We start from the raw sequence: 18,578 nt of genomic DNA, 5'->3' as shown, positions 1-18,578 counted from the left end.
GTTATGATCATTCTCTGAGGGTCAGAGAATGTGAATCTCAGAAATGTTCTTGGGAGTATCGCTTTGCTTTTCTCTGTGAGGAGAAACATGGCTACACAAGGGCACACACACACTGTTGCCACCTGTGGTAATCACATATCCTCTGAACAGAGAGAGACATAGATCTCTCCCAGGATTTTCCTGGGAAGCTGTGAAAAGCTGTAAGAAAGTTCAGAGAAGAGAAAAATAAACAATTCTTATCTCCACTTGCTGCGCCTGTTGTTGTGCACATGTGGAATGTGTTATAGAAATTGTTTAGCAAAGAGTAGTTTCTTAATTAGACACTAGATAGTGTTTAGATTAATTGACCAATTAAGTTAAAGTTAAGTTACAGGCAGTCTGTAAGAGTTACGAGTTTCTTAATAGTATAGTATAGTATAGTATAGTATAGTATAGTATAGTATAGTATATTATAGTATAGTATAGTATAGTATAATATAGAAGAATAAAGCAATTATTCAGCCTTTTGCAATCACAAAGTCAATGCTAATTATTCCCCATTCAGGGGACCATTGCCATGATAGCCACTGCCAGGAGAGTGGGCTTTGGGCTGGTGCTACACAACATCGAGTGTTGCAAGCATTCAAAAAACCACTTGTGGTGCTTAGGGACAGTTCTAGTGTGGGGTTAATGCTTGGACCCAATGATCTTGGCTTTTCTAACCTTAATGAATCTGTGATCCCATAAAATATGGCACCAGATTGTGCAGTTATTTTTCATATTTGAACTGATCTGGCAAGCCATGACTGGATGTATGGAGTCTGGGTAAAGCTGTCTGCTCAGCTCTGGGCAAGAGGTCAAACTACATGGTCACCATGGCCCCCTTGGGCTTCCAGACTACCAATTAAATCATTTCCAGTGCTTGATTTGCCCACAGTAACCAGCACAACTAGCAGAGGCAGTAATTACATTTATTGGCAGCTTGATGAGGTGCCAGCTCAGGACAGGTGGAAAATGCAGGTCCTCAGAGGAGGCTGCACAAAGTCCCCTCCAGGCACCATGGTAACATCTCCAACCCCACTGGGACTGAAATAGTCAGCAAATGTCCCATCTCCAGCTTCTAATCTCACTTCATCTTCAGGTTTATTAGCTGCAAATTTGTGGTGTTTTGTGGCTTATGGAAGAGTTTATAGTACTATATAATTTTTTTTTTTGGCTTCCTGTGTGGAACCACTAATAGTCCCTAACAGGCAGAAAATTGACCTGAGACTCTTTCCCCTCCTTCTCTCCTTTTGGCATGACTGAAGATATTAATAGTTCCAGGCTGCTTGCTGTCAGCTTCAAATCACCCTGGCAGTTAAAGCCCAAAATAACTGGGCCTTTGATGTCAACTTACTTTTATTTCTAAATAAACAACAGTGTTGGTTAAGATCTTCCAAATATGAAGCTATAGGCTCCCTCTAGCAATAAAAACAATGGAAAGCCAGCCAGTTCACTGTCTTGGGCAGACTGGGTGACCTTTCAGAGGCTTTCATCTCAAGTAGAAGAACAGACAAGGCTCTTCCTGCCATCCCACTGCCATGCTAGAGCTGGTAGCTTTGAGCCTAGCTCAGGAAAGGGATTATTCATAGCCATTGCTCTTGCACATCAGTTCTGAACCCCTTGTCTGACTGATTTCACTTTCAAAAGCCCTTGATAATGGGGAAAACTCCTTTATGTCATGCTTAATTATTTTTAATTTATTTTTGTTGTTGTGAGGCTTCGCTATTACTTGGTATAGCCATGGCCATGGTGTGTTGCCATCCTTCCACCAAGGAATGCTGCCCTTGATTTCCTTTGTGCCAAAAAGGACAGCACTCCTGTCCTTTTAAAAAAAAAGGAGGAGAGAAAAAAAATCCTTGTGTTCTTTCCCTGAGTAAACAGCAGAATTCAGGGATTAATTTGGGGCTGGAGGGTCCTTTCCCTCGGTTGCTTTTTCTCCCTGATTTCTAATTTTGTTCCTGGGTTCTTTGGGAGAGCAGGAGCTCCTTGTGGCACGGGAAAGGGATATTTGAGCTGATCCAGGGGAAGATTCCTGGTGTTTTGGATAAGAAATGGATGAAATCAAAGTGCTGGGGAGGGAAGGGTTGTCCTTTAATCATTCCTTTAATTATTCCAGGGAGACAATGCCTGTGCTGAGGAATTTTCCTATTCCCTGGGATAGGAATGAGGGAGAAGTAAAAGGAAATTTCTGTGCTGAGTTATTAAGGATGAACAACAACCAATGAGCTTGTTCATGTGGGAAACCCCACAGGTCACACACAAAGTGACAGGAGAGCCAACAGGAGTCCTGGGGGGAACAGCCACACTCTGGACACTGCTGGGACTTTCAGTGGAGATCAGAGCTGCACTGGGAGGGACTGGTCAGACCCCAGGGCTGGGGCAGCACTGCCAGGTCCAGCTCCCTTGGGCCAAGAGCCCTCCTGGGCCACCCCAGCCTGTGCCACAGCAGTGAAGTGGGAACAGTGAAGTGGCTTTTTGCAGCTTTCCCTGCTTCATCCCAAATCTGGAAGCAGTGAGAAGGCGGCAGAGTGTGGAGCTGGGGAAGCAAAGCATTGCCCAAGTACCTCAGGGAAGGCAGGGAGAGGAAGGGAACCCTTCAAGGTTCAACCCTTCCTACATCCACCAGCTCCTAGAGAGGGTTTGTGATCGGTGGGCAGTTCCCTGATGCTCAGGAGAGGAAATTTCGTTGCCACTGGAGTAAAAAAGCAAAATCATCCCTGACCCACTGAGCTGTGAGTCCTTCCAATCTGAGTCCTGGGGAAGAAGCTCTGGAGAACCACCAGCAGGAACATGGGCTGGGCCAAATTCCCCATTGGCAGCAGGCAGAGAGGAGATGTCTGGGCCAGATGGAGCCTGACAGCACCTGTGGAAACACCTGAGGACTGGATTTCACCACATGAACAGAAACTTCCCCATGGACAGGAGCACCCTGGTGGAGGTTGAATGCTGTTTCTGGGCCATTGCTTGGACTAGAGCCCAGCTCCAGTTCTGTGAAAGAAGAAGGGACATATTGCAAATCAATGGCAACTCCAACATTGATGAGGGAGAGAGAATGTCCATCTGACTCCATGGATATCAGAAGGCTAATTAATTACTTTATTACACTATATTATTCTATACATCTAAAACTGAATCTGCCAAGCACTCAACCCTGCACACAGCTGCACACCCTGCACTGAATCTCATGACTGTCCCAACACACACACACACCTGGCTCTGACAGGCCAAGGAAACAAAACATCATCATTTTGGGTAAACAATCTCCATATTGCATTCTGCTTTTGCACAAACACAGGCACAGCAAATGATAAGAATTGTGTTTTCTTTCTCTGAGGTTCAGAGAATGTCAATCCCAGAAATATTCTTGGGATTACATTTCTCTGTGAAGAGAAATGTGGGGCTACAGGGACAGGGGAATTTTTTCACATCATGGTTTGGGTCTGGGCTTTGGGAAGAGTGGCCCCACTGCAGGGAAGAGATGGCACCTGAGGGCCATCCTGAGTGCTGGTTTCTCCCAGCCCCCTCCATCCAGCTGAGCCCCATGAACTGGGCAGAGCTGGGCCGGGAGCTGCCCTGGGGACACGTCAGGGTGAGAGCAGCACATGATCCAGAGCTGCCACCTGTGAGCAGCACCCAGGGACCTGCTCCCCACAGCAGCTGGGCTCTTTCCAGGAGGGAGGCTCACCTCCCCAAACCCAGGAAGCCAGGCAGGAGCAAGCACAGGCATTGTCTTCTCTGAACAGAACAGAACAGAACGGGGTCGCTGGCAGTCGTGGTGCAGCAGCAGGACTACACCTGGTTGCATTTCCACTTTCCAACAAGCCCAGTGGCTGCCAGCATTCCAAGACGGGCTTTTACCCAGCAGGAGCTGCTGAACACAATGAATGCTCTTTGTATATGTCAAGTGCAGAGGGGAGGGAGGCCCCAGGATGCTGCCAGGGCTGGGAGCGCTGTGTGTTCGCTCAGGAAGAGCTGGTCCTGCACGTACTTGTTCACATGGGGAGGTACAAACAGAACCTTCATCTGCTGATGAAAGACCAGCCTGCCTGGAAGAGGTGCAGGCTGGAAAGGAAACACATTTTTAAAGACAGGAGCAAATATTACAGCACGATGAATTATTCCCTGTAAATAATACCGGTTGCAGATCTAAGATCCCTTGTTCTGTTAGTGAATCACAGGTGAGCCAAGGCTCCTCTCTGCTGGGCAATATTTTCCATCTGTTGGCGGCTCACAGAAACAGCACTGTCCCATCACAGGAAGCCTCCACAGTGGCAGTGACACTGCAGTGGTGGGCTGAATGTCACTCAGGGCTGGGGCTCACAGAGCCTCTTCTCCAAGGACCATCCCTTGGCATCACACAGGCTCATCCCAGCCCCAGTTTGTGGTGCAGGGGAGGGAAGTGGCACAGGCAGACACCCAGCCTTGAATGACCTCTGCAGCTCTGTGGAATCTCCTTCTGATTTCAGGGAGTCACTGCAGGGTGAAATTTTTAAAGGTATTATGCACCTTATGTGTATAACTTGGGGCTGTCAGTTGACTTAGGCTGCTAATGCCTCTGATTTCAGCCATTGCAGGGATCTGGAGGTTAATCAGATTTGACTGGTGCTTTGAAAATGCGCAGTGGGGTCCTGCCTGCACTTCCCATTGCTTGTTCACTTGGGAAATCCACTCCTGTATCTTCCTGAGCAGCAGAGATGTGTCATTACCAGTCCTGCCCCTGGTAACCAAGCCTGTGCAGTGAGAGCCCTCAGCCAGGCCCTGATGGAACCTGGCAGTGCCATCTACAGACACTGGCCAAGAGCACCCAAGCAGCTGACAGGGAGCTACAAGGCAAGAGTGAGGCTATCAGCAGTCATGTGTTGGGCTATTTATCCTTGAACAGATCAATTTGGGCTCAAGCAGGGAAGTCTGAGGAAAAGCACTGATCTGCTTGGAGAAGGATGAGAAGAGAGTCTGCCAGAGCTCTCCTGCCTAATAGATGTGAGGACGGGACACCACTCCTGTTGCGCTGCTGGGCCCTGGGACAGGCACAGCAGCTTCTGGTGTGACCCTGCCACCACTCTGCAGGGCCGGCACTGGGCAGGCAGAGCTCAGGGTCTCACTGCCAGCCCTGTACTCTTCCCCTGCTGAGTGCCAGCACTGCCAACTATCAGACAGCATGAACCCTTCCTGGGTCCTGAAGGAGCAGATTCATCAGCTCAAATCTCTGCACAGAGTACCTGCATCCAGATCCCTGTGTAAAAACTGGAGGAGGGAATGCTGCCCTCAGTGTCAGGGGACAAACCCTGCCACACCAGGACCTGCCACAGCACCTGGGCTTCTCAGGGAATCCAGCAGCAGGGTCCGGTGTGGACCTTGTCAGAGCTAAACCTGACAAAATCCGCCCACAACAACCTCATTCCATATTTTTCTCTTGGGTTTGTGCCCTATCTTGTAATTCTGTGATAAGCATTCCCTAAGACATAAATCATATAAACTGGAAGTCCTGGAAGGACCTATTTGGAGAGACTCTCTGGGTTGATTTCCTGTGTAAACACCTCCAGGGCAAAGCTGAGCTGGTGCCATGGAGTCGTTCCCAAGAGGGGCACAGGTAGTGAGAGAAGATGTAAGAGACAAGGGGGCCAAGAGAGATCATAACATAATGACCAAGCCTGGGCCAGAGGATGAGAATTACAGGGTAATTGGGCAGCAGCCCATTGCTGTGTAAATGCTCAGTTATTTCTGTTCCATAAACCACAATCCAGGTTACATGGTAATTACTTTGAGGTTCATTAAGTGTAATTATACAGTAATCTCCAGGAGCCAGTAATCATGTTCCAAAGTATCTACCACTTAAAGCTTGGTGAGTGTCATGCAGGTAGGAAGCAGACTCATGGCTTTCAGACTTCAGTGAATTGCAAAGTGGGATGGCCAGGACAGGGCCAAATGTTACTGTGACAGCTGCAATTGCCTTCCAAGGAGAAAGTTTGGCATGTTAGAGAAATGCTGCACACCCAAAGCCCAGACAGTCTCCATGGGCACCCTCCAGCCAACAGCAGGATCGGTGCCTTTGAAGGGCTGCTCCTCCCAGGTTGCCCACAGTGCCCCAAAAGTCAAATAAATCCTTTTCCAGAGGTTAAGCCCATCCTTGGAGAATAAACACAACTCTTGAGATTTCATTCAGACTCAGATGTCTCTTTTAGTTGCCAAGTCAGGGTGGGTAAATTCTACACTTGTCATTACAATCAACATAGTATATTTTATTTATTTTACTACACAGCAAATTAGACAATGCTCAACAGTGTCAGTCCTTCTTGCACATCACTTCCAGCTTTGGCTCATAGATTTCAATGTGGGGTTGGCTCCAACCATCAGAAGAAGACCTAAGTGCTCCCACAGAGTCCTCTTCCCACTGTTCCCAGTCACAGCATGTCCCAGTGGCAGGGAGACCCAGTGTCCCCAAGAGGGGGAATGAGGAACGTCCCCACTGAGGGAGTTGTCCCTGATCCCCTCTGCACCACAGAGAAGCCCTTCATGGGCCCCACACAACTGACACTGCTCATGTTTGTTGTCCTTCAAAGAACCATATTTTGACCTAGAAAGGCAAGAAAAATGACTCAGAGCCAAAGGCCTGGGGCTGAGCTCCTGGGAGAAGGGGCCAGGGCCCTCAGGAGATGGGGAGCAGCTCCACTGCCCAGTGCTGGGCACGGGGCACTTGGCAGGGAGGAGCCCCTGGCAGCAGCCATGGCTTGGGCTGGCTCTCACCTGGCAGTGCTCTGAGCAGGGAATGTTCCTGCTGCAATATTCCTGCTGCAGGAATGGGTGAGATTGTGTTTCCAGGCAGTGGCTGGATCAGCATGATAGGAAAAACCTGTCTCCCATGTTAAGGACCAAGTTTCCAGCTTCAAAGCTCGAGTCCCTACAGAAATGTAAATTAATGCTTTTCCCTTCTCTGTCTTTCAGGGATTTGAACTACAACGAGCTGCTGGAATTCCCCGGGGCTATCAGGACACTGGGCCGACTGCAGGAGCTGTGAGATTTTCCTTTTATTCCTTTTCAAACCCACTCCCTGTGGGAGAGTGACCAATGAAGCATCGGGTGTGCTCTGACTTGAGGAGAGCACTCAGTCCAAGCCTTTTTTCTCCTTCCCAGTCCTATCCACTGCATCAAAGTTTAACCCCTCGATTTCCATCAGCCCTGCCCAGCTCCCCATCAGCCTCCACACCTCAGAGGGAAGCAGGAGTCTCTGCTAGCCTTGGAGCAGGTTCCTCCTACTGGTCCTCACTCTCCTGTGGCATCTCAGGGGCTCAAATTCCATCTGTTCTCTGGCTGCTTCTGATGTCCATTCCCCAGCTTGGGACCACAGCCTGGACTTAACCTTGTTATTGTGAGGCCACAGTTTCTGCAGGCACTGTGCCACCTCCTCTAATGCAAAGAAACTTAGGATAAATTTATAGGATATCTCCCTTAGGATAAATTTATAATAGGGAATTACCAGTTTATGACCATTTTAGTGGATAGCTCTCCTTCCTCTGACTGGTCAGCCTGGGAGACACTAAAAATGAGAAACCATGCCAGTTATCACCCACAAAGGAAGAAGCCCCAGGGTGGGGTGAGTTGATGTGGATCCACAGTTCCTGTGCCACACTGGTGCCAGGGGGTGGGACAAAAGCAGCTGCTCTCATGTTTCTGGGAGCCTTGGAGTAAAAATCTGACACTACTTTTTTCTTTACTGGAAGAATTCTCATGAGATTTCTCTGTTCAGCCCAAATACCATCATTATTCTCACCTTCAAAATGAGAATAAGATCCTTAATATCCTCCAAGATGGCTTTTGAAATGCCTTCACTAAAGAAAAGGCAAATTCCAAACAGTCATCAGCTAATCACCTGCTCAGACTCTTCTGGGATAAGCAACTTGGGCATCACCCAGAGCTTGGTCTAAGTCCTGGACACAGGAGCCTGTGACTGCCTTTGCTGTACAGGAGGTCAGACTGTGGCCACAGAGCTCTCTTCTGCTGAGAAAGTTTGCTGATAGGAATTTTCACAAAATTCACAGAATCACTGGGTTGGAAGAGACTTTAAAAATCATCTAGTCCAACCCAGCCCCAACACCTCACCTAAACCCTGGCACCCAATGCCACATCCAGGCTTTGTTAAATACATCCAGGGATGGGGACTCCACCACCTCCCCAGGCAGCCATTCCAGAACTTTATCACCCTTTCCATGAAAAACTTTTTCCTAATATCCAACCTAAATTTCCCTTGGTGCAGCTTGAGACTGTGTCCTCTGGTTCTGTCAGTTGGTTCTCAAGCTTAACCAAAACTATCCCAGCTGGAGCTGCAAATCCTTTAAAGTCACTTGGGCTGATAATTCCTGGCACACTCTGATTGGCAGCTGTGGGGCTGTTATGAAAACCACCCACAAAAATTGTAGTTCCTGGTGAATAGAAAATGTTGTATTTGCTTGTTTCTGTTTCCTGACCTATAAAGTGTTAAAGCTGAAGTCCTTGTACCCTCAGTGGGATTGGTGGAGTCACATATGGAACACCCACAGAGTAAATGCAGCAGATTATGTCCTGCCAAACCACAGACCTCGTTCATCTGCTGGGATGATGCTGCACCTGGGAAGGAGCCTATATCTCCTATTTGATTAATATTTTGAAGGCTCTCTGGCTTTAAAAGTGTCGAGAAAAGAAGGTTAATTTAATTAATATCAAGATACTTGTTTCTCCCAACAGTGGTTTTCACAACAACAACATCAAAGCTATTCCGGAGAATGCATTCGTTGGGAATCCCCTCCTCCAAACAATGTAAGAAAATTAAATAATGTTTCCTACATCTTTACATTGCCCAGAAAGGAGCATTTCCTGCTGTCTTTAGTTGGGATTTCTGACAAATGACAACAATCTGATATTTGCTATCCATGTGCCAAAGTAGGCTGAAATTGCTGCTTCTGGGCTCCTTCTCAGAACTGCTGTGGGTTCTCCTTTCAGAGGACAGTGTTGCCTCTGAACACAACCTCAGGAGAGCTGGTGAGAGAGAGGAGATGGCCGTGGGAGTGAGGGGATGATTCTCTTCCCCACAGGAAGACAAGAGATCAGTCCCAAGCTCAGGATCTTTGAGGCCCTTGGGTGCTGTGGGATGTGAAATCTGGGAATCCTCACAGGATGAGGATTTCCCTGCAGCTGATGTTTGCTGATAGCAAGGAAGGAACAAAACACAGGTGGTCTGCATGGAAACCACCTAAGCCTTGGCTGACATCTGCTGCTGTTTATTCCTTGTGCTCAGAAAAGCTGCTGGCCAGCTACAGCAGCAGCCACACATGTCAGAGAGCTGGGACTGCAGATCCCCATGTGTCTGCCCAGACCTGGGACACAAAGCTCTGCAGATAAACACACCCAGCTGTCAGGTCACTTCTGCTCTGACCCAGGCACAGTGAGGGATTTTTGGATACTTCTCTGAACCACACAGATATTGAAAATCGTGTGACAAAAGCTCTGCTTGTCCAAACTGGATATAAATTATAGAAATATCAATATCTGGAAAGCCATGGTGACACTGGGTGAAACCATTCAGTGCTCCAGCCAGAACCACCAGCCTCATCCCCATCTGCTTGGGCAGCATCCACAGGGTGATGATAGGGGCCAATACTCCCAGAATGTTCATCTCCCCATTGCATCTGCCCATCTAAAGTCTTCCACAGTTGTGACCGTGTTCACAGGGGTCTTAGGATGAGGGAAGAGATGAGGATCTGACTCCATGTTTCAGCAGGCTTGATTTATTATTTTATTATATATATTATCTTAAAACTATACTAAAAGAATAGAAGAAAGGGTTTCATCAGAAGGCTAGCTAAGAATAGAAAAGGAAAGAATGGTAACAAAAGCTTGTGGCTTGGACAAAGAGTCCGAGACAGCTGGACTGTGATTGGCTATTAATTAGAAACAACCACATGAGACCAATCACAGATGCACCTGTTGCATTCCACAGCAGCAGATAACCATTGTTGACATTTTGTTCCTGAGGTCTCTCATCTTCCCAGGAGGAAAAATCCTAAGGAAAGGATTTTCCATAAAAGATGTCTGTGACACAAAGTTAGTGGGGAGGAAGTGCTTCTTGTAGGAGGTGACTCAACTCCTCCCACGTCTCACTGGGTCCTAGAAGAGCTCACTGCACTGACTGTGACAAGTGGGAAAGGTGCTGGTGCTGTGTGTGACACCACAGGAGATGACACCACTGCAAGGTGTTTTTCAGTAAGACTGAAGAAAGGTTTTACACCTTTCCAGCCCATCTGGTTCAGCAGGACCCCAAAGGCCCCATTCAGAGCAGTGGAAGACCTCAGCTGTAGCAATGTCCAGCCAAAACAGGCCATGGGAGAACCTGTGTTTATCTGGGAGCAAGAATTCCTCACAGCACAGCTGTGCAGCACCTCCTGCATGGCTTGCTGCTGGCAGCTCTGAGGCTCTTGACCTGTAACAGCATCTTCTCTTCATGTGCAGCAGACTCTGACCTGTTCCTCTTTCCCATTGCAGCCATTTTTATGACAATCCCATCCAGTTTGTTGGACAGTCTGCTTTCCAGTACTTGCCAAAGCTCCACACTCTGTAAGTTCACCAAGCCCATCCCCAGAGAGGTAACATCCAAGCTCCAAGCCCTGTGTACTGGGCACCTTTGTGGCCTCCTCCCTCCCTTTTTCCAAGCCCCTGTGCCAGTAGAGGACCATGAAGCCACTCTCTTGTCCAACCCCAAAGGTTACTCCCAGGAGTAGACACTGCAAATGTTTTCTTCTGAGGAAGGTTAATTTTGAAAAGGGCATTTTGGAAGCAGACACTAATTCCTCCTCCCCACACAGCTGAGAGGCACTGGGGCTTTCCAGGGTCTCCACAGCTGTGCCAGGAGCAGCAAAGTGCCACACACAAGTGCCACAGCTTTTTCTGCTGCTGCATAATTGCCCGAACAGAAGGACACTGAAGGCATCTGCCTTCCTCCACAAGATGGAGAAGTGGAGGAACACGTCCCACCACCATGGCACAAATGATTTTACTGGGCAGCCAGCAGTGGCACTGCCTCCTTCACAGGTTTGGCCCTGTCCCTGCTCCAGGGCCCCCAGCACAGGCTGGGCACCACCTGAACCACAGCAGCTGCCCCACGCTGCCATTTCAGCCAACCGGTTGTGGCACAGCACTAAAAATACTGAGGCAGAGGCAACCTCATAAATCTCTATTTATAAGCCTCACCCAGGCACATAAAATAAATCATTCAAATAGCCCTGCATTCTTTAGATCCAAATGCATAGACCCAGGGAGGCTTGGGTGGGATGCCCCGCTTACATTCCCCACGGTAATTGTTTGGGTTTTTTTTATTTAATTTGGGTAGAGATCATGCCAAGAATGTCAGTGGCTGGGAGAGGCTTTGAGCTTGCCAAGTCTCCCTGCATGGAAGTCCCAGCTCCATCCTGCTGCATCCGCACAGTGTCTGCTGCAGCCACAGGGACACACTGGGGCTGGGCCTTGATCCCATCTGGGTGTGAGGAACAGATCTGCCACCCTGGCTGATGGGTCTGGAACCCTGAGCAGCTGCAGGTGCCTCCAGGTGCTCTGCCCACCTCACTGTGCCTTTGTTTCTCTGCAGGTCACTCAATGGAGCCACGGACATCAGGGAATTCCCAGACCTCAAAGGCACCACCAGCCTAGAAGTTCTGTGAGTGTGGCACCTCTCTCCCTCTTACCCTGCTAGCTGTGCTCTTCCTCCTCCAAGGTGGTCCAGGCTGTTTCAGTGAGGACAACTTTCCCAGTGCTGTGCAGTGTTCAGCTCTGCCTCTCCCTGGTCGCTCACCCTTCTGCTTCGTTTCACCCCTGTGGCTCCTGAACCAGCTTTCCTCCCTGTGAGTGGCTCTCTCAGTACTCTCAAGTGCTCCAGCCTTTTTTTGGTTTGTTTGTTTTTTCCTTCCTTCCCTCCTGCACCTGTGAGTGCAGTGCTTCTGCTGCACCCCAGTGTCTCTGCCCATCCTGGAACCAGCACCATGGTGCAGTTCAGAAACATCTGCCACCCAGGCTGCGGCTCCTGCAGCTGCTCTGGTCCCCTCCCCACGCCCCCAGGGCCTTGGAGGACACACTGCCCCTGGCCACACAAGGTTCTCCTCTCTTGGACACCGTCCCCACACTGAGCCCACACCGGAGCACCCCTGGCCAGGGTATGGCCTGGCCCTGCCATGTCCTGGGGACACAGGGACACACCATCCATCCCTCAGACACAGCTTCTGAGGCAGCCCTGGCTCCAGGCCTGTCCAGCCTGGACAGAGGGAGCAGGGATGGCAGAGCATGCCGCTGCCATCAGAGGCCACTGCCACCTGCCCCCAGCAAGGCCAAGGACAGCTGTGAATTCAGTACTCAGCAGTGGCCCAGAACTCTCCACATTCACCTTAGCCAGGTCCAGCAGCAGTGCCTCTTTCCACAGCTGCCAGGTAGGATTTTACCCTCTCCCTGTATTTTATTGCCCTACTGATATTGTCTCTCCTGCCACTCTCTGGGACTGGGCTTGTGGGTCACAGAGTCTGGATGCTGGCTGTCAGCAACAGCATTTCTTCTCTCTCCTCCATCCCTCCAGGACCCTGACCCGGGCAGGAATCCATTTCCTCCCCAGAAGGATGTGCCAGCAGCTGCCCAGCCTCCGAGTCCTGTGAGTAACCCGTGGCTCTGGCCTGCCTGGTCCTTACAAAGTGCCCTCAGGAACTGGGCTTTCCTTTTGTCCAGCTCAGGGAAAGGGCCAGCTGTGAGAGACCATCCTGTGGTTCTTGTTCCCATCAGCTTTTCCATGCAGAAATCACCACCTTCTTCATCACTGTTTTGAGCCTTGCTTGTTCTTGCCCTTGCTGCTCCATCCCAGGTGCTGCTCTGGTCCCAGGGCTGCACCAGGCACCTCCTCCTTGCCCTGCACAGCAGGACCTGTCCCCTCCCCATGCAGGGGGAGTAGGGAGAGAACAAAAGGAGATGGGTAAGGATGGCCACAGCCCTTCACAGCTCCTCTCAGCCCAAAACCAAGGGGGAAATCACCTTCACCCTCTGCCCCAGCCTTGGCTTATTGTAGCTGGAGCTGCAGCAAGTGCCACCATCTGGAAGAAGAATCCTGTTCATATCCCAGGAGGGGTCAGGTCTGACCTGATGGAGACGTGTGAGGCCACAAGGCCACATTTCCTCACCTGGGGCAGCCCAGCCAGGTCAGGGTTTTGCTTGGTCTCTGTTTCTTTGGCTCTGCCTGCGTAGCCAGGCACTGAATGATGCTGGGGGGTCATGCTCTCTCCTTTAGCTTGGTACATGATGAAATCAACATCTCAGAAAGGTCCTGCATCATCTCAGCAATCACACCCCTGATTCCTGAGATCCCCAACTATGTTTGCAGTCAAAGACATCCTCAGGAAATGAGTCATGAGCCAGATTTATACAAGTTTGCAGCCTTAGGGCAACAACAGGCTTGCCTCTCATCAGTCTATATACAAGCAAGCTGAAAAAGAAAACAAGTTTGTTCCAGGAAAGCAACAGGAGTGAATTCTTGATCACAGAAATTGGAAACAAGAGTAAAACATAAAAATAAAAGGAGACAATTTGTAACTTAGGAGATTACAGGCTTTTGGTTCCAGATGTCCCTGTAGGGAAGATCTCCCATCTTTAGACATCTGGACCAATTCAATGGATGAGTTGCTATGAAAGTGCAGCCTTTGGGCTGGCCCAGGCTCTTGGGTCCCAGAGCTCTGTTTATGTTTGCAGTTATCAGACTGCAAGCCCTCACAGCAGAGCCTGTTCCTTGTGCCTACCCCCACCACCCTGTGGGACAGTTTTATTGGGACACACCACCTTGTCCCTTGCCCCTTGTTCCCCTTCCCTAGTGAATTCCTGACATTAACTGCATTGCTTTAGGGTTTGGAGAGAGAGTGTGAGGGCCAATGTTTGTGCATGTTCACATCTCTCTTGCCTTTGAAATGCCTTGGCCCCTGTCCCCACAGAGCCAGTGCTGCTCTCTGCCTGTCTCTGGGCAGCCATAGAGCTGTGGCTGTGACACCTCTGGCCATAGATGACAGGTACAGCTGCATTTCCAGGTGTGGATTCTCTGCAAGGACCCTGCAGGCCAGAGGGTCACAGCCATCCTGGGGTGCCCCACACAGGCAGAGCAGCCTTTGGCATCATCCTGGCATCATCCTGCTGCTCTCATCCAGAGCTCCTGCTCAGGGCAGATTTCCTGTAGCCATGGTACACCCTGAGGTGGAAGGCACCCACAAGGATCATTGAGTCCAGCTCAGAACACCCCAACAATCCCACCCTGGGCCTGACAGAGTCCTACAAATGCTCCTTGGGCTCTGGAAGATTTGTCTTTCTCCTCAAGCAGAAATAGGTGACAACCCCTGACCAGAGCTGAAGTCCCTTGGTGCCGTCAGCACCTTCATCCTGGTGTGTTCCCAACAGAGCATGAGTGACTGAGGCTGCTCTGTTTGTAGATTCTGGGCTGCAGCTGGTTACCCTCGGTTTGGAGGAGCCAGAAACAACTCCTGGGGCAGGTTCTCCTCATCACTGTTGGCTCAGCTCCAGCCCTGTCAAGCCCAATGCATTGACACAGTGACTGATGCCAAGGATTTTCTCCATCCTGGGTGACAGCCTCCAGAGCTGAGCACAAACCTTTTGCTTGCTTTTCCCTCCCTCCTCCTCTCCACCATGGAAAAGTGGTGGTGAGTGGGTTGGCAAAATAAAATAATTGAAATATTTTAGGAGCAATCTATTGGCAGAAAGATGGAAACCGAGTTTGGAAAGTCAGATGAGAAACCACATACAAAACTTTACCCTGGGGTAAATTTCCCTTGAACAACCACAAATCCAGTCTCTGCTGGTGGGGGAAAGAGCTGGGTTTAAACATTGCTCCTTACCCAGCCTGTTTCAGCTTCAATAAATTCTCATTAAGCTGTGCCAGGGTGGGTTTTCCTCTGACTATCAAGCCACTCTGGATGCTGACAGGACACTGAGCCATGAACCAGTGGCAAGAGGAGTTTGTTGCAAACTGCTTTCGAGTGACAGCACTTGAAAGAACGAGGACCAGAGGTTGTTAAAGTCTGTAATGTCCTGAACCAAATCCCTGCCAATGCCACAACCCCTTCCCTGACCTTGGGACAAAGCCAGGAAAGGCTGAAGGGGGAGCAGGCAATGGGCAGTGGGGTTGCTGTGCCAGGAGGGAGCTGGTCAAATCCTCCCCAGGCTCTGCAGGCACATCTGCAGCTTGTGCAGGCTCTGGCAGAAATCTCTCTGTGCTGTGCCCATGGAAAGCAGGGCTGGGCATGGCAGAAGTGGCACGGGAGGGTTTCCTTTCCCAGCTGACTTGAGGCTGGGGAGGACAAGCCCACCCCAGCTGTACCAGCAGCTCCATCAGCCCATGGGCTGTGCAGGGGGTGGGTGAGTGGGGAAATCATGGGGCAGCCCTCCCCTGCACAGAAATTGGGTTAGTGTTCGCAGGGGTCTTAGGATGAGGGAAGAGACAAGGATGTTTCAGAAGGCTTGATTTATTATTTTATTATATATATTATATTAAAACTATACTAAAAGAATAGAAGAAAGGGTTTCATCAGAAGGCTAGCTAAGAATAGAAAAAGAAAGAATGATAACAAAGGCTTGTGTCTCTGACAGAGAGTCTGAGCCAGCTGACTGTGATTGGCCATTAATTAGAAACAACTGCATGAGATTAATCACAGATCCACCTGCTGCATTCCACAGCAGCAGATAATCAACATTTACATTTTGGTTTTGAGGCTTCTCAGGAGGAAAAATCCTAAGGAAAGGATTTTTCATAAAATATGTCTGTGACAAGAAATGATGGGGTAGCCCTCACCTTGCACAGAGACACCCAGAGCCAGCAGCAGCTGCAGGGTGGAGATCCCACTCTCTGGGTTACCAAAAGTGGAGCTGTGCAGGATGAGGTGAGGTCACCTCGCTCTCCAGCAGTACCTGCCTTGCAAGGGAGGGCTCAGGAGCTCTGGCTTTTGGCATCCCAACATTCCTGTGCTGTCCTTTCCCTGCAGAGAGCTGTCACACAACCAAATTGAGGAACTGCCCAGTTTCCACCGGTGCCAGCAGCTGGAGGAGCTGTGAGTATGGAAACGTCCTTGTTTGTGCTGTGCTCTGGGGAAAAAGGGCTGCTTTGAGGAGGGGGGTGGTTCCCACCCACAGAACTCCCAAGCACCGGGGAAGTTGGGCATTGTAACTCACTGTTTGGAGTGCAAATGGACCAGAGCTTCACTGTCGGGATCTCTCGCTGCTCAGAGTGACCCCAAGAAAAGTTGGAAAGTCTCTTTTCCCAGCCTGGCGCTTGAAAAAGGAGTCAGGGCTCTTCATTTCTTGGTCTCAAGGTTGTTTATTGTTCCTTATCTATAAAAAATTTTCTCTTGCCCTGCCAAGGTCCAGCAGGACAGTTCCAGGCACTCTGCCTGCCCCCAGCGCAGTGTTATGTCTTTATACTAAAAACTACATGTACAATATTTACAATAACTTCCCAATACCTATCACCTGTGTTAGACAGTGAGCTTCTACTCTAAACCAATCTGTGAGTGCCAAAACATCACAGCAGAAGATGGAGGCCAAGAAGAAGAAGGAGAAAGGCTGGACACACCCAGATCCCTCCATCTTGCCTCCTGAACCCCCATACCAAAAACCCCAAAATCTACTTTTCCACCCCGTGATAACTTCACTAATATTTTACCTAAACTGTTGTGGCTTGCTGATCTTCATACAAGGTTGGTAATTTGCCCCATGGGTCATAATCAAACCCAGAGGTGTTCTGGGCTCTGTGCCAGGGTCTCTGAGCCCCCTGGCAGGGTCCTGGCCGTCCTGGACAGCCAGAGGGATGTTCTGGGTTCCCACACTCCACTCTGCCCCTGTGCACACACAGAATAAAAATGCATTCCCTGTGCACAGGAACTTAATTCAGGTCCTGTCAGAGGTCCCAGACACTTTCAAACAGAAGTAGGATGTGACAGCACTGAATTCCCTTCTCTAACTCCAGTCCCACTATGAGCTAATCAAGAATGGGTTTATGTCCACCATAAATGTCTTCTGCTCCAAGGAGGGGCCCCATGCCATGGGCACAAAGCAGCTCTTGTCCACCCTGCCCAGGGCCAGCCCCTCCTCAGAGAAGTGGGATTCTTTCCTCAGCTGTAGCTCTGGAACTGGGTCCTCCCCAGGCCCCAGAAGGCACTGCTGCTGCTCTGAGACAAAGTTATTCACATTCAGCTCAAAATGTGGCCCTACACTTCAAACAGAACCCAAGTTTTTGGCCTTATTGAGAAAAACTGTTAAAAAAACCAATTAAGATAGACTCCATGATTTTTCACAGAATTCTGCTACCTGGAAGAACAGATGTATGGGAGCAACATCCCCATTAAAAACCACACAGGAGAGGTTGTCCCTGCTCTCTGTAGCACCTCAGCCTGGATAGTCAGAGCAGCTCATCCAGCCTCTGCAAACTGGACAATAAAACACTGTGAAGCTACATGGAAATGAGAGTACACAGCCCCTGCTGCTTCTTATGGCAGCTGTGAGTACCCCCAGGAAAACATTTGAAAAAAAAAATAGAAAGTACACCAAAAAAAGACAAATGTTCAGAATTTCAAACCTGTAGTTTCACATATTCTGCCTGAGTTCCTTCTTACAAAATTTTATAATATGCCAAATTCAGATTTAACATTAATATAGAATCACATTAAATCCCAGTTTCTGGCTACTGAAGTCAAATAGATTATACCTATATACCTATAAAAATAGTAATATTATATTAATATTAAATAGTAATATTAAATAATAATATTAAATAATAATATTAAATATTAATATTAAATGTTAAAATTAAATGTTGAAATTAAATTAAATTTTAAATTATTTTTCTTATTAAGGGACCAAAATGAGTTTTTGGTTGCTTAAAGCCAAAGTTTTTATCCTGTAAGCCCCACCCCCACCAAACATCAGGATTCCTGATGGTTTGAAACAAGTCTGGTGGTGCCTGGTGGTCCAACCTGGCACACAAAGAGTTCAGTTGTCCACCTTTGGAACAGGAGCAGGTGGCCAAATGCCAGCTGAGACACTAGAGCCAGCACATGAGGGTCCTTGTGTGAGATGAGTCAGGACCATTTCTGACTCTAAAGGCAGGGTACCCACCTGGGAAATGCCCAGGAGCTGCTGTAGGAGCAGCAGGCAGTGGCTGTGTCCCCTTGCAGGAGGTCATAGATGGGGGGATGCTGCTTCTGCAGGTCTGGGAATTCAGGGTGGGCTCACATGAGGGAAAACAGCCCTGAGGAATTGAACCTTTCCCACAGAATGCATGGTTGGAGCATCCAGGATGTCTCTTGAGGATGAAGGGAGTGTGTAGGTCAGTCACAGAGTCTGTGTGAACTCTCACCCTGCTTTTTCCCCTTCCTCAGGGGGTGAAGGAGCTGGAAAGGGGATGTGGAGGGCTGAGGCACTTCATGTGCAGATGTGGACAGTGGGTTCTACCAGACATCAAGATATTCCTTCATGAAACACTGAGATACCTTCTGCCCTCAAACCTTCAT

At 49.1% G+C, this 18,578-nt stretch overlaps 1 protein-coding gene across 2 annotated transcripts in view; it reads left to right on the top strand.

Annotated features, from left to right (window-relative positions):
• The window catches only part of LGR6 (leucine rich repeat containing G protein-coupled receptor 6), a 172,400-nt gene that overhangs the window by 134,720 nt on the left and 19,102 nt on the right, over positions 1–18,578 (top strand). For both annotated transcript variants that reach the window (XM_030965678.1, XM_030965677.1), the window contains 6 exons: positions 6,964–7,032; positions 8,740–8,811; positions 10,534–10,605; positions 11,633–11,701; positions 12,608–12,679; positions 16,056–16,121. In XM_030965678.1, coding sequence (XP_030821538.1) covers positions 6,964–7,032; positions 8,740–8,811; positions 10,534–10,605; positions 11,633–11,701; positions 12,608–12,679; positions 16,056–16,121 — 420 coding nt within the window. The remainder of the gene's footprint in view (positions 1–6,963; positions 7,033–8,739; positions 8,812–10,533; positions 10,606–11,632; positions 11,702–12,607; positions 12,680–16,055; positions 16,122–18,578) is intronic.

Source organism: Camarhynchus parvulus, chromosome 26 (genome assembly GCF_901933205.1).
Source record: "Camarhynchus parvulus chromosome 26, STF_HiC, whole genome shotgun sequence".
Classification (NCBI taxonomy): domain Eukaryota; kingdom Metazoa; phylum Chordata; class Aves; order Passeriformes; family Thraupidae; genus Camarhynchus; species Camarhynchus parvulus.
Note: the sequence above shows the minus strand (reverse complement) of the source record. Positions and strands in the feature narration are given on the sequence as shown.